Below are 21,292 nucleotides of genomic sequence, written 5' to 3'. Positions count from 1 at the left end.
CTAAATTAAGTCTTTGTTACTTAGAATATGTTCCCGTATTGTCCAAAAAAACTGTAAATGAAGTATTTGTTACTTAGAATATGTTCCCCTAGTGTCCAAAAACTCTAAATTAAGTCTTTGTTACTTAGAATATGTTCCCCTAGTGTCCAAAAAACTCTAAATTAAGTCTTTGTTACTTACAATATGTTCCCCTAGTGTCCAAAAAACTCTAAATTAAGTCTTTGTTACTTAGAATATGTTCCCCTAGTGTCCAAAAAACTCTAAATTAAGTCTTTGTTACTTACAATATGTTCCTCTAGTGTCCAAAAAACTCTAAATTAAGTTCCCCATACTAAAGTGTTACCAAAAACATATAACTTTGTCTTGAATTTGAAAAAAAAAACAACGTTTAATTTTTCACTAAAGAAGGGTTCGGTGAATGCGCATAGGAAACTGGTGGGGTTCGGTACCTCCAACAAGGTTAAGAACCACTGGTATAGAGGATAAGTGGAAGCGGGGGGAGGGGGAGTCACAATGTAATTAGTAACCACCCCCCCTCTATCTCTAAACTTTGATGTGCACCCATCAATACTCCTATTGATTGGATTCCAATATTCCATCAAACTTCTGTGGGCTAAGATTCCATTAATACGAGTTATAAAGTGACAAAATGTGGGGGGAGGGGAATAAATATCATTAAAAAAATATTATTATGGTATGGAGAGCCACAATGTAATTAGTAACCACCCCCCCTCCATCTCTAAACTTTGATGTATACCCATCAATACTGGACCTATTGATTGGATTCCATCACACTCCAGTGGGCAAAGATTCGATTAATATGAATTATAAAGTGACAAAATGTGGCGGGAGGGGAATAAATATCATTGAAAAAAAAGATTATTATGGTATGGATATGGAGGAGGAGGTGGAACATACTGTAAGTTCAGTGTAGTTCAGGGGTCGGCAACCCAAAATGTTGAAAGAGCCATATTGGACCAAAAATACAAAAACAAATCTGTCTGGAGCCGCAACCAATTAAAAGCCATATTACATACAGATAGTGTCATGAGATATACATTGAATTGAGATGACTTAAAAGAAACTAAATGAGCTCAAATATAGCTACAAATGAGGCATGATGATGCAATATGTACATATAGCTAGCCTAAATAGCATGTTAGCATCGATTAGCTTGCAGTCATGCAGTGACCAAATATGTCTGATTAGCACTCCACACAAGTCAATAACATCAACAAAACTCACCTTTGTGCATTCACGCACAACGTTAAAAGTTTTGTGGACAAAATGAGACAGAAAAAGAAGTGGCATAAAACACGTCCTAGAAAGTCGGAGAAAGTTATACATGGAAACAAACTAAGGTGAGTTCAAGGACCGCCAAAATTAGTAGGACAAAACGGCGCTCGCCAAATACTCGAATCAGTGAAGCATGTTTAATACAAACAGTGTGCTTTATAACAATTAGGGAGGTTTGTGTCACGTTTGTCCTCATACAGAAACCATATTAAAACAAAACAATTGTTTTTTTTCCCCTCATCTTTTTCCATTTTTCATAAATTTTTGAAAAAGCTTCAGAGAGCCACTAGGGCGGCGCTAAAGAGCCGTATGCGGCTCTAGAGCCGCGGGTTGCCGACCCCCGGTGTAGTTCAATGCGTAAAATGGAGCTTTTTACGCAGGAAGGATGACGTCACTAAAAGCAAGTCCAGAGCGTCTCAGGTGAAGTTTCGTGAGGTGGGTGGGGGTACACCTGGGATTCACACCTTAAATCCACTCCTCCCTGCCTCCTATTGGTGCAGCCCCCAGATAAATCCGTCGCAGCAGCGGCACTGGTGACAGCGACCCCCCCGCCCCTCCCCTAAAAACAAACAACAACAACAACAAGAAGAAGAAGAAGAAGATCCTCACAGCTAGGAGCCAGCATGCTGTACCGCCTGCACGACCCCCGCACTGCGATGTTCCAGGCCCACGACCCGCAGGCCCCCCACGCACGCTCGCTCAGCCCGGAACCTTGCAGCCCGCAGTCCGTCACGTCGTCGGACTCTAGCTGCACCATGAGCCCCCCGGCCAAGTGTGGCCCCCCGGCCAAGTGTGGCCCCCCGGCGCCGCAGAGGGTCCGCAGGCCCCTCAACGCCTTCATCATCTGGACCAAGGAGGAGCGCAGACGGCTGGCGCAGCTCAACCCCGACTTGGAAAACACCGACCTCAGCAAAATATTAGGTACACATCAAATATTGACATGTATTTATAAACATTACATGTGTTTTTTTTTTTTAAAAAGCCGGGGGACTCGAACCTGTGGCTCTTTGGTCAAAGGCCACCTTTAAAATAAACTACTCACACTCACAACATGGCGTTATAAAAGCATTAATTTTATCATTGAAAGTATTTTTTACTGTTAATAAATGTAATACATTATTTGTAGAATTATAGTAATAGTAGTATACATATATATTAAAATTATAGTAGCAATTTCTTGTCGTAGTGGTAGAAATACCTGTCCACGATCATAGATTTATTATTGGTAGTATTAGTAGCAGCAGAAATATTTTATATATATTATTTAAAACTTGTATCATTATAGAGGTAGTATTATGGTAAGATAGGAAGTATAGCAGTCAAAATAGCGGTGGAAGTATTATTGTATAGCAAACGTAGTAGAAAGTATTTATTATTATTATTAAAAAAACGTATAATTATTGTTATAGTATTATTAGTATGGGTAGTAGTTTTTAAGTATCTAATTATAGATATATTATTATAATAATATTCGTGGGGGTAGTAGTAGTAAGTATGTTTTATTATTATTTAAAAAATTTATAATTATTATTCAAGTATTATTGGTGGGGGTAGTAGTAGTAGTAAGTATTTTTATTATTATTCCAAAAGCATATAATTATTATTATAGTATTATTGGTGGACATAGTAGTAGGAGTAAGTATTTGTGTTATCATTCAGAAAATATATAATTATTGTTGAAGTATTATTGGCAGGGGTAGTAGTAGTACCATTTTTTTATGGGGGTAGTAGTAGTAGTAGTACGTATGTTTTATTATTATTAAAAATATATATAATTATTATTCAAGTATTATTGGTGGGGGTAGTAGTAGTAGTAAGTATTTTTATTATTATTCCAAAAGCATATAATTATTATTATAGTATTATTGGTGGACATAGTAGTAGGAGTAAGTATTTGTGTTATCATTCAGAAAATATATAATTATTGTTAAAGTATTATTGGCAGGGGTAGTAGTAGTACCATTTTTTTAAAAGTATCTAATTATAGATATATTATATAATAATATTCATGGGGGTAGTAGTAGTAGTATGTATGTTTTATTATTATTAAAAAATATATAATTATTATTCAAGTATTATTGGTGGGGGTAGTAGTAGTAGTAAGTATTTTTATTTTTATTCCAAAAGCATATAATTATTATTATAGTATTATTGGTGGACATAGTAGTAGGAGTAAGTATTTGTGTTATCATTCAGAAAATATATAATTATTGTTAAAGTATTATTGGCAGGGGTAGTAGTAGTACCATTTTTTTATGGGGGTAGTAGTAGTAGTAGTACGTATGTTTTATTATTATTAAAAATATATATAATTATTATTCAAGTATTATTGGTGGGGGTAGTAGTAGTATTAAGTATTTTTATTATTATTCCAAAAGCATATAATTATTATTATAGTATTATTGGTGGACATAGTAGTAGGAGTAAGTATTTGTGTTATCTTTCAGAAAATATATAATTATTGTTAAAGTATTATTGGCAGGGGTAGTAGTAGTACCATTTTTTTAAAAGTATCTAATTATAGATATATTATATAATAATATTCATGGGTGTAGTAGTAGTAGTATGTATGTTTTATTATTATTAAAAATATATATAATTATTATTCAAGTATTATTGGTGGGGGTAGTAGTAGTAGTAAGTATTTTTATTATTATTCCAAAAGCATATAATTATTATTATAGTATTATTGGTGGACATAGTAGTAGGAGTAAGTATTTGTGTTATCATTCAGAAAATATATAATTATTGTTAAAGTATTATTGGCAGGGGTAGTAGTAGTACCATTTTTTTATGGGGGTAGTAGTAGTAGTAGTACGTATGTTTTATTATTATTAAAAATATATATAATTATTATTCAAGTATTATTGGTGGGGGTAGTAGTAGTACTAAGTATTTTTATTATTATTCCAAAAGCATATAATTATTATTATAGTATTATTGGTGGACATAGTAGTAGGAGTAAGTATTTGTGTTATCATTCAGAAAATATATAATTATTGTTAAAGTATTATTGGCATGGGTAGTAGTAGTACCATTTTTTTTTAAAGTATCTAATTATAGATATATTATATAATAATATTCATGGGGGTAGTAGTAGTAGTACGTATGTTTTATTATTATTAAAAATATATATAATTATTATTCAAGTATTATTGGTGGGGGTAGTAGTAGTAGTAAGTATTTTTATTATTATTCCAAAAGCATATAATTATTATTATAGTATTATTGGTGGACATAGTAGTAGGAGTAAGTATTTGTGTTATCATTCAGAAAATATATAATTATTGTTAAAGTATTATTGGCAGGGGTAGTAGTAGTACCATTTTTTTATGGGGGTAGTAGTAGTAGTAGTACGTATGTTTTATTATTATTAAAAATATATATAATTATTATTCAAGTATTATTGGTGGGGGTAGTAGTAGTACTAAGTATTTTTATTATTATTCCAAAAGCATATAATTATTATTATAGTATTATTGGTGGACATAGTAGTAGGAGTAAGTATTTGTGTTATCATTCAGAAAATATATAATTATTGTTAAAGTATTATTGGCAGGGGTAGTAGTAGTACCATTTTTTTATGGGGGTAGTAGTAGTAGTAGTAGTACGTATGTTTTATTATTATTAAAAATATATATAATTATTATTCAAGTATTATTGGTGGGGGTAGTAGTAGTAGTAAGTATTTTTATTATTATTCCAAAAGCATATAATTATTATTATAGTATTATTGGTGGACATAGTAGTAGGAGTAAGTATTTGTGTTATCATTCAGAAAATATATAATTATTGTTAAAGTATTATTGGCAGGGGTAGTAGTAGTACCATTTTTTTTTAAGTATCTAATTATAGATATATTATATGATAATATTCCTGGGGGTAGTAGTAGTAGTATGTATGTTTTATTATTATTAAAAATATATATAATTATTATTCAAGTATTATTGGTGGGGGTAGTAGTAGTAGTAAGTATTTTTATTATTATTCCAAAAGCATATAATTATTATTATAGTATTATTGGTGGACGTAGTAGTATGAGTAAGTATTTGTATTATCATTCAGAAAATATATAATTATTGTTAAAGTATTATTGGTGGGGTAGTACTAGTACAAAGTTTTTTTTGTTTTTTTTTTAAATATCTACATATATTATTATATTAGTATTGGTGGGGGTAGTACTAGTAATTTTTATTATTTAAAAATATATAATTATAGATGTATTATTATAATACTATTCATGGGGTAGTAGTAGCAGTATTTTTATTATTCCAAACAAATATAATTAGTATTATATTATTATTGGTGGGGGTAGTGGTAGCAGTACGTATTTTTATTGTTATTAAAAAATATATAATTATAGATGTATTATCATAATATTATTCATGGGGTAGTAGTAGTAGTATTTTTATTATTCAAAACAAATATAATTAGTATTATAGTATTATTGGTGGGGTAGTGGTAGCAGTACCTATTTTTATTATTATTTAAAAATATATAATTATAGATGTATTATTATAATATTATTTATGGGGTAGTAGTAGTAGTATTTTTATTATTCAAAACAAATATAATTAGTATTATAGTATTATTGGTGGGGGTAGTGGTAGCAGTACGTATTTTTATTATTATTAAAAAATGTATAATTACCGAAATTATTATTATAGTATTATTGATAGGGGTAGTAGTAGTACTAAATACATTTTATTAATATATCTAATTTTGGATTTATTATTATATCACTATTAGTGGTTGGGTAGTAGTAGAAGTAAGTATTTGTAATAACATTTGAAATAAAAATATATAATTTTCGAATTTTTATTATAGTATTATTAGTGGGATTATTATAGTAAGTATTTTTGTTATTTGAAAATTATATAATTTTAAATAAATTATATAATAAAAATAAGTATTTTTATTTTTTTAAATACCTCATTATATATTTATTATTATAGTAGTATTGGTGGGGGTAGTAGTAGAAGTAAGTATTTGTAATAACATTTGAAATAAAAATATATTATTTTAGAATTTTTATTATAGTATTATTAGTGGGATTATTATAGTAAGTATTTTGTTCTTTCAAAATTATATAATTACATAATTTTAAATAAATTACATAATAAAAATAAGTATTTTTATTTTCCTAAATATCTCATTATATATTTATTATTATAGTAGTATTGGTGGGGGTAGTAGTTGTATTTTTTATTATTTAAAAAATATATAATTATAGATTTGTTATTATAGTATTAGTGGTGGGGTAGTATAGTAGTAGAAGTGAGTATTTTAAGTAACTTTTAAAAATATAGAATTATAGAATTATTATTATTATAGAAATAGTGGTGGGGTAGTATAGTAGTAGAAGTGAGTATTTTAAATAACATTTGAAAATATATCATTATATAATTATTATTATCATAGTATTATTGGTGGGGTTATTATAGTATTTTTAGTAAGTATTACAGTAAGTATTTTTGTCGTTATTTAAAAAAAAATGTGTACAGTCGTTGTCAAAAGTTTACATATACTTGTAAAGAACATAATGTCATGGCTGTCTTGAGTTTCCAATCATTTCTACAACTCTTATTTTTGTGTGATAGAGTGATTGGAGCACATACTTGTTGGTCACAAAAAACATTCATGAAGTTTGCTTCTTTTATGAATTTATTATGGCTCTACTGAACATGTGAGCTAATGTGCTGGGTCAAAAGTATACATACAGCAATGTTAATATTTGCTTACATGTCCCTTGGCAAGTTTCACTGCAATAAGGCGCTTTTGGTAGCCATCCACAAGCTTCTGCTTGAATTTTTGACCACTCCTCTTGACACAATTGGTGCAGTTCAGCTAAATGTGTTGGTTTTCTGACATGGACTTGTTTCTTCAGCATTGTCCACATGTTTAAGTCAGGACTTAACATGTGGCCAAACAGCTCCATTTTTGATTCATCTGACATCACATGGACAAAGATAAGACTTTCTGGAGGAAAGTTCTGTGGTCAGATGAAACAAAAATTGTTTGGCCACAATACCCAGCAATATGTTTGGAGGAGAAAAGGTGAGGCCTTTAATTCCAGGAACACCATTCCCACCGTCAAGCATGGTGGTGGTAGTATTATGCTCTGGTCCTGTTTTGCTGCCAATGGAACTGGTGCTTTACATGTAAGCAAATATTAACATTGCTGTATGTATACTTTTGACCCAGCAGATTTGCTCACATATTCAGTAGACCCATAATAAATTCATAAAAGAAGCAAACTTCATGAATGTTTTTTGTGACCAACAAGTATGTGCTCCAATCACTCTATCACAAAAAAATAAGAGTTGTAGAAATGATTGGAAACTCAAGATAGCCATGACATTATGTTCTTTACAAGTCAGTGTTTCCCACACATTCATTTATTTGTGGCGGCCCGCCACGAAAGAATTACGTCCGCCGCAAATACATTTTTTTTTTAAATAATATTTTTTTTGGTATTTTTTTTATTTTTTTGTCCTGTCCAGCTTCTCAGGCAAATCATATAGTTGATGTAGATGCCCATATAGGCTGTTCAGATTTACTTTACAAAAAAGGATAGAGGATACTTCTCTTGTTGCCTTATTTGTACACTACTGTTTTCTGTTTATTTGTTACTGACTGTGGCAGGACACCTCTGCCTCTGTTTCACTTTATGTTGCTGGTAAATAATATGGTTGTAGTAGTAGGCTAAAGTTAAATTATTTAGTATGCACTAATTAAAGGGGCAGAGCTTTAAGAGACATTTTAGCTTTTATATTTTATAAGATATATTTTTTGTAAGAACCACAATTAATAAATATATTTCAGTGAATAACTTATTGTTCAAATCTGTTTATAAATATGTACATAAAGTGTTGTAATTATATTGTAAAATGGATGGATGGACGTTTAAAACAAAACTGTTATTATTAATGAGTAAGTATACATTTTTTGAGCCTTTTTAGAGAAAATCATATCATTGTAGTAAATTATGCAAATTACTCGATGATGTCATGGTGACCACGCCCATAGCCACGCCCCCACCGCCACAGGTATCTTGGCAGTTTATGGGAAACACTGCAAGTGTATGTAAACTTTTGATCGAGACTATATATATTATTATTATGATATTATTAGCAGTATTGTGATGTGAGTATTGCTGCTTGCAGGGAAGACTTGGAAGTCCATGGCTCTGGCAGAGAAGCGTCCGTACATGCAGGAGGCGGAGCGTCTGCGGGTGCAGCACACCATCGACCATCCCAACTACAAGTACCGTCCTCGCAGGAGGAAGCAGAACAAGAAGAGCGCCAAGCAGGCGGCCGACGCCCCGGCGCCGCCCCGCCCGTCTTCGGGCTTCAGCGTGATGACTTACAACCTGACCTGCCTGCTCCAGAACCAGCAACAGAACTTCAACAACACCTTCCCACACCCCCCCGCCACCTTTGCCCCCTCGCACGGGGGCCACCCGCTTTGCGAGGACGCCGCCGCGGATGTTTACTCGCCTCAGGTGTTCCAGAACCCGCCCGCCTACCTGACGGACCCCCACCCGCTTCAGTACGGCTTCTCCGGGCACGTGGACCCGGCGGAGCAGCCCAGGTTCTACGAGGGACCCTCGCTGGACTTCTACCTGGAGCGGGTGCAGCTGGACACGCTGTACGATCTGGACCGCAGCGAGTTTGAACAGTACCTGGGCCCGGGTCCTCACTCAGCGGATCCTTGCAGCTGCCACAGAGACGAGCGCTTGTTGTCGTGATTCTACAGAGATTGTGTGTTTTCCAGTCTACCTTTTTTTTGTGTCCTTCTAATAAATAAGTTGAATTGTCAGCGTGTCGTCATGGAAACAACACAACTTTGACTACATATCAACCCAGCTTCATATACAAACAAGCCAAGGGGTTGGGGTGGGGTGGGGGGCATAAACTTCCCAACTTCCTGTTTAATTTTTAAACATTTCACAAAGGCTCTAAAAATATGAGCAGAAAAATCAACATAACTTCAGGCTGATTGGACGAGAGCTGACACATGTTTACTTCTTTGAGGCCGAGCGTTTAAACACGAAGCCTCAACTCCGACCTCCAGGTGCCTCCTGCCGTACGTTGTTATCGATCCTTGTATCGTCTCTTAAGTATAAACTCGCGTCAAATGAATACATCTCCGTTTGTACACAGGCACAGCAAATATGCAAATGAGCTTTACTTTAGGACTCTTATAGATTTAGTGTTTTATGTCCAACAATTATGTAAACATATTCTATAAATAGTGTAGAAAATGTACCCATAAATAACAAATACTTTTTAATATTTTAGCTAACATTATTTTTTGCTCTCGTTTAAATCAGTAGAAAAATATATTTTGTCTAATGAATGAGTTAGATATTTAAGACAAATATATTTATTTTAAAGTCTAATATTGTGTTCTAACTGAATATTGTATTCATATTTAGAAATATAATTGGGAAAAACATGTTAAAAAAAAAGAAAAAAGCCTAATATTGGGACACGTTTTTCTGACTAAAACACAACAAAATGGAAGAATATTTCCTTTATTTTAAGAAATATAATTAAGCAAAATATCTAAGAATAAAAGCCAGATACTCTGACATATTTTATGACTTTCAAAGTAATAAAATGCAATAATATTTTGTTTGTATTAAAACATATAATTCAGGAAAAAATATTTTAGAAAAAAAAGGGGATTTTTATTTATTTATTCTGACATGTTCTCTGACCTTACATCAATAACTAAATATAGTTATGGAAAAAATGTAAATATATTTTTTAAAAAGCCCGCAGAAAAAAGCCTAATATATTATGACATGTTTGCTGGCTTCAAACGCAATAATATTTTATTCATACTGAATTCAGAAATATAGTTAGGCAAAATATTTAAGAAAAAAGTGCAAAAATAGTAATATTGGGACATGCTTTCTAACTTTTAATGCAATAATATTTCCTTTATTTTCAGAAATATAGTTAAGCAAAATATTTAAGAAAACAACGGGACAAAATTATAATTTTGCGACATGTTTTTTTACTTCAAATGCAACTAAATGCAGTATTTCCTTTACATTCAGAAATATAATTAGGCAAAAATATTTTAAAAAATGAGGAAAAAAAACTTAACATTGGGAGATGTTTGACTTTAAATTCAACAAAATGCTATGTTTCGTTTATACTCAGAAATATAATTGAGAAAAATATTCATTAAAAAAAAGGAAAAACGTCTAATATTGGGACATATTTTCTGACTTTAAACAATAAAATGTGATTATATTTTATGTATAATGTATTCAGAAATATACAGAATAATGCAAAAAGAGGGTAATATTCTAACATGTTTTTTTACTTAAAATTTGACAAAATGCAAGACAATTTCCTTTACATTCAGAAATATAATTAAGCAAAGTATTTATGAAAAAAGGGGAAAAGACTAATATAGGGACATGTTTTCTAACTTTTAGTGCAAGAATATTTTGTTTATATTCATAAATTATGCAATATATCTTAAAAAAAAAAGATACTAATATTGGGACATGTTTTCTGACTTTAAAAGCAAAAAAATTTAATATTTTTTTGTTTATATTTAAAAATATAAAAGTAAAAAATATTTAAGGGCAAAAAGGGAAAATAGATTAATATTCTGACATGTCTGACTTTAAATGCAATAAAATGCAATATTTTATTTTTACTGTATTCAGAAATATAACTAAACAAAAACATTACACACATTTTAAAAAGCCTAATGTTCTGACATGTTTTCCTACTTCTAATGTGACAAAATGCAAGACTATTATCTTTATATTCAGAAATATAATTACGCAAAATACTTGGAAAAAAAGGGGAAAAAATAATTTTGGGACATGTTTTTTTATTTAAAATGCAACAAAATGCAATATTTCTTTTACAAACCCCAAAACCAGTGAAGTTGGCACGTTGTGTAATTCGTAAAGAAAAACAGAATACAATGATTTGCAAATTCTTTGCACTTTGCATCAGTCCATTTTAGATGAGCTCGGGCCCAACGAAGCCGGTGGCGTTTCTGGGTGTTGTTGATAAATGGCTTTCGCTTTGCATAGTAGAGTTTTAACTTGCACTTACAGATGTAGCGACCAACTGTAGTTACTGACAGTGGTTTTCTGAAGTGTTCCTGAGCCCATGTGGTGATATCCTTTACACACTGATGTCGCTTTTTGATGCAGTACCGCCTGAAGGATCGAAGGTCACCGGCATTCAATGTTGTTTTTTTAGCCTCGCTGTTTACGTGCAGTGATTTCTCCAGATTTTCTGAACCTTTTGATGATATTACGGACCGTAGATGGTGAAATCCCTAAATTCCTTGCAAAAGCTGGTTGAGAAATTTAGTTGTTCAACAATTTGCTCAGGCATTTGTTCACAAAGTGGTGACCCTCGCCCCGTCCTTGTTTGTGAATGACTGAGCATTTCATGGGAGCTGCTTTTATATCCAATCATGGCACCCACCTGTTCCCAATGAGCCTGTTCACCTGTGGGATGTTCCAAATAAGTGTTTGATGAGCATTCCTCAACTTTCTCAGTCTTTTTTGCCACTTGTGCCAGCTTTTTTGAAACATGTTGCAGGCATCAAATTCCCAATGAGCTAATATTTGCAAGAAATAACAAAGTTGTCCAGTTCGAACGTTAAGTATCTTGTCTTTGCAGTCTATTCAATAGAATATAGGTTGAAAAGGATTTGAAAATCATTGTATTCTGTTTTTATTTACCAACTTCACTGGTTTTGGGGTTTGTACATTCAGAAATATAAACACGCAAAATATTTAAGAATAAAAGGGGGAAAAGTCTAACATTGGACGTGTTTTCTTACTTCTAATGCGAGAATATTTCCTTTAATAGGTAAAATAACGATGGGATGCACAACATCTCATTTTTGAGGCTTTTATTTTGGAAAAAAATGTTGCTCAAGCCCCCAAAATGCACCTTTTCGGCTAATTTAGTGACACGAGTCAATCGTGAGGATAAATACACCGAATAAACACAGACAATGGAGATAAAAAAAACTAACCTTAAGGTGCAAGATTGGCTTGTTGTTGGTGCAATAATAGACAGTCAGGAAGTTCCTGGAGTGGATGACATAAGAGAGAAACGAGAAGATCAGCAACAAACAAACAATGTTTTTCTTTGTCCAACGTGCTTTGACACTTGAGGGATGAATGGGAGGAATCTGCACACATCAAACAAGATGGAAATTCCTCAAAAACATTCCGCCATGGTGAGGCGCCCTTTGAAAAATGCCACCTCGGCATGTCCAATATTGACAGGAGACAAAAGGGAGTTTATGTTTAGCTAAAAATAGATAGACTTGGAACATTCTCCAGGTTTTTAGCGTGCCATAATTAGCGCTCACACGTGAGGGTCTCAGGTCGTTTCCTGTGCTGAGTTTAGGTGTGGTGGAGGCCTGCAGCCTGCAGATAATGCTCATCCAAGTTTTATCCTGCAGGACAGGAAGTAGAGACGCTCGACAGTTTCTTATCCCAAAGAGGAATAATGAGCCGAGTTACGAGAAGCAGTCACCAGAGGACCTGGATGCTGACAAATATCTGAGGTCAAGAAGTGATGTTATGAGGGTCCCCCAGGGACGTGACCTGGGCCCCTGCTGGGCCCCGCTTGGTAAACACAGGAGGATTAGCATCAACTAGCCGTTAGTGTTTGTTTGCGTCACCTACGCGGCGTAGTACAACGCTTGAGAGAACGATCAAAATGGACCCTGAACGCCTCACGTGTTATTTCATTAACATGACATCTAAAGTTGGACTGGAATATGACAAAATGTACCAAATAGAAGGCAGTAAGGTCTCTCTATCACAGGAAGCCTATGGAACAAGGGTCCCTGAACGCCTCACGATGAGCAAACAATACAAAAATGTCAATTAAATGTAACAAAGATGCAGCAAAATGACATCATTATGTTAAAATATTTAACATACACTATATTGCCAAAAGTATTTGGCCAGCCATCCAAATGATGACAATCAGGTGTCCTAATCACTTGGCCCGGTGTATAAAATGGAGACTGTTTCTACAAACATTTGTGAAAGAATGGGCCGCTCTCAGTGATTTCCAGCGTGGAGCTGTCATAGGATGCCACCTGTGCAACAAATCCAGTCGTGAAATGTCCTCGCTCCTAAATATTCCAAAGTCAACTTTATTATAGGAAAAGTGAAGAGTTTGGGAACAACAGCAACCAAGTGGTAGGCCCACGTAAACTGACAGAGAGGGGTCAGCGGATGCTGAAGCGCATAGTGCAAAGACTTTCTGCACAGTCAGTTGCTACAGAGCTCCAAACTTCATGCGACCTTCCAATTAGCCCACGCACAGTACGCAGAGAGCTTCATGGAATGGGTTTCCATGGCCGTGCAGCTGCATCTAAGCCATACATCACCAAGTCCAATGCAAAGCGTGGGATGCAGTGGTGTAAAGCACGTTGCCACTGGACTCTAGAGCAGTGGAGACGCCTTCCCTGGACTGATGAGTCACGCTTTTCTATCTGGCAATGTGATGAACGAGTTTGGGTTTGGAGGTTGCCAGGAGAACGCTACATTTCGGACTGCATTGTGCCGAGTGTGAAATTTGGTGGAGGAGGAATTATGGTGTGGGGTTGTTTTTCAGGAGTTGGGCTTGGCCCCTTAGTTCCAGTGAAAGGAACTTTGAATGCTCCAGGATACCAAAAATTTTTGGACAATTCCATGGGATGCCACTTCAAGTTCATATGTGAGTAAAGGCAGGTGGCCAAATACTTTTGGCAATATAGTTTATATGCATTATTGTAGTATTACAATGATATATTTTAGGACTTTTATTTTTATGCCTCACATAATCAATAAAGGGAAAATATCAAATAAACTTGTGATATCATAACGATTGAATAACGTTACATAAAAATATAGAAAACTTGACTTTTAAGGCTTCATTTTAATGCAGTAATATCCTCAATAGTATGCGGTGTTGTCATGCTCGAATGATCTATTATTAGATTTTTTATTTGAAAAAAGGGTTCCTAAAGGCCTCGTGAAGACAAACATAATCAATGCATGAAACATATGAAATAAATGTAGTACAATCCAGAACTGTGATATTACAAAATGACATACAAATATTCATAACTTGACTATAAAGGCTTCATTTTATCGCAGTAGTGAGAAAAGATAAGAAATAGGAATAAAATATTAACAGCACGCAGTATTATAGGGTCCCTGAACGCCACCATAGTGAAGAAAAATAATCATAAATTGACAATGAAGGCATTACTATTAAAACATTGAATATCAACATAAAATATTATAATGTTGTAATGATCTATTATAGGATTTTTTTTTTTAAGGGTACCTGAATGCCTCATGAAGACAAATCAACAATGTTATTAAATGAAACATAATGAAGAAAGAATATCAATTAAATATATTACAATACCATGCAGAACGGTGATATACATAATAGGAAATGGAAATAAAATATCAACAGCATGCAGTATTGTGTTATAGTGAGTTATTGTAAGGTCCCTGAACGCCACCATATTGCATAAAAATATTCATAAATTGACTATGAAGGCCTCACTTTAACGCAGTATGACAAAAAAGTATCAACATAATAGGAAATGGAAATAAAATATCAACAGCATGCAGTATTGTGTTATAGTGAGTTATTATAAGGTCCCTGAACGCCACCATATTGCATAAAAATATTCAGAAAATGACTATGAAGGCCTCACTTTAACGCAGTATGATGAAAAAGTATCAACATAATAGGAAATGGAAATAAAATATCAACAACATGCAGTATTGTGTTATAGTGAGTTATTATAAGGTCCCTGAACGCCACCATATTGCATAAAAATATTCATAAATTGACTATGAAGGCTTCACTTTATCGCAGTAGTAAGAAAAAGTATAATAATGATAAGAAATTTGAATAAAATATTAACAGCACGCAGTATTATAGGGTCCCTGAACGCCACCATAGTGAATAAAAATAATCATAAATTGACAATGAAGGCATTACTATTAAAAAATTGAATATCAACATACAATATTATAATGTTGTAGTGATCTATTATAGGATTTTTTTTTTTTTTTTTAAAAAAGGATCCCTGAATGCCTCATAAAGACAAGTTCAACAATGAAACATAATGAAGAAAGAATATCAATTAAATATATTACAATACCATGCAGAACGGTGATATACATAATAGGAAATGGAAATAAAATATCAACAGCATTCAGAATTGTGTTATAGTGAGTTATTATAAGGTCCCTGAACGCCACCATATTGCATACAAATATTCAGAAATTGACTACACTGTAAAAAAAAATCCTATTTTTATGGTTAATTTACTCTAAATTTCTACTGTAATTTTTCCATTTTTTAAAATAGTTTATAAAACTGTAGAATTGAAGACATTATCTGTAAATACACAATCCGCCTGTTATTTTAAGTAATATGCCAGTAATGACAAACTATGTATATTTCTATTTTGTTTACAGAAAAATACCAAGTTAATTATACATAGCATTTTCTATTTTCTTAAATTACTTTCAAATTCATGTAAAATTACAGTAATTATCTTTCATTAAATATGTAGCTTGTTATATAAAAGTCTATGTCCATACTAACAATCTAATAAAGGTATTTTTCTGCAGAACTGTTTGCATCGTCACTTTATTAAAGGTGGTTGATCTTAATAATTTAGTAAAAATCTGTAAAATCATGATATTTTTCCGCAAAACGTTTCATGAAAATTTCTGTAAATATAATGTTTTTGATCATTATTTGGTTTACAATGTTTTACTTTAATTTTATGGTTTTCGTTTGGCAGCCGAAGCTGTCGGTAGATGACCGTTTTTTTACAAAAATTTTTTTTACAGTGTATGAAGGCCTCACTTTAACGCGGTATGAAGAAAAAGGATCAACATAATAGGAAATGGAAATAAAATATCAACAGCATGCAGTATTGTGTTATAGTGAGTTATTGTAAGGTCCCTGAACGCCACCATATTGCATACAAATATTCATAACTTGACTATGAAGGCCTCACTATAAGCCTGTAGAGTCTTGTGATTTCTCAGAGCCAATCAGTGAAGACAATTTGTGATAATACTTCGATATATGTGTCATAAAACAGTCTTCATCTACCATGTACCAACTGTAAAGTATACAAACATCGTCAATGCAATGGCGTATTGTGACACTATGAAGTAATGTAATATTCGAAAAAGCTTGGAGACATTAGCATGTCGCGGTTTGACACACAAAGTGTAAGACTAGGATGTGAGTGTGAGATACAAGCGGCTTTTAGCACACAATATGACGTGCTTGCACACAGTACAACACCTGCTGGGGGTCCCGCTGCCAGCCGGGGGGTCTGAGCCAATCAGTGGAGGCGTTAAAGTCGCCACGTCGGCACAAAGCATGCAGGTGCTCAGGCAGGTAGAATGACAGCGCCTGTATGGAAATGACATCCATGTTAACAACGCAACACAACACATCACAACAAGACACTACACATTACTACACAACACAATACTACACCACACTACACTACAACAACACTTCAAAACAGCACACAACACAACAAAACACTAAACAACACAACAAAACACTAAACAACACAACAAAACACTACACAACACAACACTACAAAACAGTACACAACACTACACAACCGTGTGTACTTTGTGTGTCCCATGAAGAAGTAACATTTGACTGTGAGTCAGCAAGCAGGCGACAAGGAGGAAGAAGACATGACCTTATTTCCCATGATTCATTACATTACACTACATCAGGGGTCACCAACGCGGTGCCCGCGGGCACCAGGTCGCCCGTAAGGACCAGGGGCCGTACTTATCAAGCTTCTTAGAATTACTCCTAAGAAGTCTGCTAAGAGTTGACTTAAGAGTAAATAAATTCTTCGCTGAAAGCTGCACTTAAAAGTTAGTTATCAAGCGTCTTACTCACACTTTCAGCGAAGTGTAGGACTGAATCTTAAGTGTCACACTCAGAGCTGAATTACGACATTACTATGTGCCGTAAACGGAATTTTAGGTGACGTCATTTCTGTGTCCATAGAAATGACCAATCACGGAAGGGAATCCGTTGTCTAAGAATAAAGAAATATCTTGGAAATATTTAAGTGGACAATGGGAGTGTATATTTTGACAATAAACTACAAAATAATACAAAACAAACTAGTCCCCGCCGGCACTCACGCTACCGCTCCCTCTCTTCTATCGCCCACACACTCACTGACGTCACTCACCTCACGGCCACACACATACACTACTGTCATAACATTTTCTTTCCAATTCATTAATTAGGCAACTAATTTGAAACTGGTGTGGGTGGCTCTATATATACTAGCCCACTGCAGCCACATGCAGAAATCAACAAAGAATCGAAAAGTATTAAATCTGTGACAAAAATAATATCCGCTCTGTCTAAACGATACCGTTTGATCAGCTGCTCGTCATCAAAAAAAAAAAAAACATTGTTCCGTTCCCTGAACGTTCGCGCACGTCTCTCTCGCCTCAGTGCCATCCCCTGCTGGCAACTCCTAACCACTTAAGACACCTCTGAAGGTCTCTTAAATATCGTGGAGAGTAGGAGTGATTCTTAGACTTAAGAACGTTGATAAAAAGCTTTTATTCTTAAGTTTGAGAGTAGGACTAAATTTCGCAAATTCTCAGGACTTAAGTGTAAAATGGCACTCTAAGAAGCTTGATAAGTACGGCCCCAGATGAGTAGCCGGCTGGCCTGTTCTAAAAATAGCTCAAATAGCAGCACTTACCAGTGAGCTGCCTCTTTTTTTTAAATTGTATTTATTTACTAGCAAGCTGGTCTCGCTTAGCTCGACATTTTTAATTCTAAGAGAGACAAAACTCAAATAGAATTTGAAAATCCAAGAAAATATTTTAAAGACTTGGTCTTCACTAACTGACAAAGAAACAGATAACAGATTTGGTGTCCAGTTCAAAGTGTGACATGATTTATTTGAAAATTTGAGAGTTGACTTTTGTATTTTACCTGAGTTATTATTTGTACAAACATGGTGCAAAGTAATTCATGATTTGTTCAAAAATGTTAGTGGCTAGCTAGTTAAAATGGGATATTGTGATTTCACAAGACTGTCTTAGAAGTGATCATTTGAAAATGTTCAATTTGAAAAATGTGCACTTTGAGAAAATATAAAAATAAAGTGTTGCATATTGATATTTATCTGTTTCTATATATATTTATTGTGAGAAATCATTAAGATGATCAGTGTTTCCACAAAGATAAATATCATTAATTATTGATAATAACATAGAGTTAAAGGTAAATTGAGCAAATTGGCTATTCCTGGCAATTTATTTAAGTGTGTATCTAACTGGTAGCCCTTCGCATTAATCAGTACCCAAGAAGTAGCTCTTGGTTTCAAAACGGTTGGTGAGCCCTGCACTACATTATACTATATTACATTACACTGCATTATACTATATTACATTACACTACATTATACTATATAATATTACATTACACTACATTATACAATATTACATTACACTACATTATACTATATAATATTACATTACACTACATTATACTATATAATATTACATTACACTGCATTATACTATATTACATTACACTACATTATACTATATAATATTACATTACACTGCATTATACTATATTACATTACACTACATTATACTATATAATATTACATTACACTGCATTATACTATATTACATTACACTACATTACACTATATTACATTACACTACATTATACTATATAATATTACACTATATTACACTACACTACATTATACTATATAACTTTACACTATATTTCATTACATTTTACTACATTATACTATATAATATTACACTATATTACATTACATTACACATTATACTATATAATATTACACTATATTACATTACACTACATTATACTATATAATATTACACTATATTACATTACATTACACATTATACTACCGGTATATAATATTATACTATATTACATTACACTACATTATACTCTATAATATTACACTATATTACATTACATTACATTACACATTATACTATATAATATTACACTATATTACATTACATTACACATTATACTATATAATATTACTCTATATTACATTACACTACATTATACTATATAATATTACACTATATTACATTACATTACACATTATGCTATATAATATTACACTACATTACATTACACTACATTATACTATATAATATTACACTATATTACATTACATTGTACTATATAATATTACACTATATTACATTACATTGTACTATATAATATTACACTATATTACAGTACACTACATTATACTATATAATATTACACTATATTACATTGCATTACACTACATTATACTATATAATATCCCACTATATTACATTGCATTACACTACATTATACTAGATAATATTACACATAACACTACATTACACTACATTACATTACACTGCATTACATTACATTATGTTACACTACATTACACTGTATTATACTACCTTACACTACATTACATTACAATACATTGCAATACACTACACTGCAGTAGACTACATTACACTGTATTATACTACATTACACTATATAATATCACATTATATTACATGACACTACACTGCAGTACACTACATTACACTGTATTATACTACATTACACTATATAATATCACATTATATTACATGACACTACACTGCAGTACACTACATTACACTGTATTATACTACATTACACTATATAATATCACATTATATTACATGACACTACACTGCAGTACACTACATTGCACTGTATTATACTACATTACACTATATAATATCACATTATATTACCTGACACTACACTGCAGTACACTACATTGCACTGTATTACACTACATTACACTATATAATATCACATTATATTACCTGACACTACACTGCAGTACACTACATTGCACTGTATTATACTACATTACACTATATAATATCACATTATATTACATGACACTACACTGCAGTACACTACATTACACTGTATTATACTACATTACACTGTATTATACTACATTACACTGTATTATACTACATTACACTGCAGTACACTACATTACATTGTATTATACTACATTACACTATATAATATCACACTATACTACATGACACTACACTGCAGTACACTACATTACATTGTATTATACTACATTACACAATATAATATCACACTATACTACATGACACTACACTGCAGTACACTACATTACACTGTATTATACTACATTACACTGTATTATACTACATTACACTGTATTATACTACATTACACTGCAGTACACTACATTACATTGTATTATACTACATTACACAATATAATATCACACTATACTACATGACACTACACTGCAGTACACTACATTACACTGTATTATACTACATTACACTGTATTATACTACATTACACTGCAGTACACTACATTACACTGTATTATACTACATTACACAATATAATATCACACTATACTACATGACACTACACTGCAGTACACTACATTACATTGTATTATACTACATTACATTATATAATATCACACTATACTACATGACACTACACTGCAGTACACTACATTACATTGTATTATACTACATTACATTATATAATATCACACTATACTACATGACACTACACTGCAGTACACTACATTACATTGTATTATACTACATTACATTATATAATATCACACTATACTACATGACACTACACTGCAGTACACTACATTACATTGTATTATACTACATTACATTATATAATATCACACTATACTACATGACACTACACTGCAGTACACTACATTACATTGTATTATACTACATTACACAATATAATATCACACTATACTACATGACACTACACTGCAGTACACTACATTACATTGTATTATACTACATTACATTATATAATATCAC

The 21,292-nt window shown here is 32.7% G+C and overlaps 1 protein-coding gene and 1 long non-coding RNA gene across 2 annotated transcripts in view; one reads left to right on the top strand and one right to left on the bottom strand.

The window, feature by feature from the left end:
- The first annotated feature begins 1,919 nt into the window (after positions 1–1,919).
- Positions 1,920–9,046, top strand: sox32 (SRY-box transcription factor 32). Its single transcript, XM_062022159.1, has 2 exons — positions 1,920–2,217; positions 8,463–9,046. Exons 1-2 carry the CDS (start codon positions 1,920–1,922, stop codon positions 9,044–9,046), a joined length of 882 nt encoding a protein of 293 aa, XP_061878143.1.
- A 3,298-nt stretch (positions 9,047–12,344) lies between these two features.
- Positions 12,345–21,292, bottom strand: part of LOC133630388 (uncharacterized) — a 40,408-nt gene continuing 31,460 nt past the window's right edge. Inside the window, exons 5-6 of the long non-coding RNA XR_009821241.1 lie at positions 16,653–16,763; positions 12,345–12,385 (exon numbers count right to left, since the gene is read on the bottom strand). This is a non-coding gene — a long non-coding RNA (uncharacterized LOC133630388). The remainder of the gene's footprint in view (positions 12,386–16,652; positions 16,764–21,292) is intronic.

The sequence above is a fragment of the Entelurus aequoreus genome, linkage group LG15 (assembly GCF_033978785.1).
Source record: "Entelurus aequoreus isolate RoL-2023_Sb linkage group LG15, RoL_Eaeq_v1.1, whole genome shotgun sequence".
NCBI classification, from domain to species: Eukaryota; Metazoa; Chordata; class Actinopteri; order Syngnathiformes; family Syngnathidae; genus Entelurus; species Entelurus aequoreus.
This window is presented reverse-complemented; position numbering and strand designations above follow the sequence as displayed.

Bases quoted from the DNA above. Each gene is read 5' to 3' on its own strand.
- sox32 (XM_062022159.1), top strand. From the start codon at position 1,920: ATGCTGTACCGCCTGCACGACCCCCGCACTGCGATGTTCCAGGCCCAC. The intron at 2,218-8,462 runs GTACACATCAAA...TGCTGCTTGCAG, and splicing joins CGACCTCAGCAAAATATTAG to GGAAGACTTGGAAGTCCATG.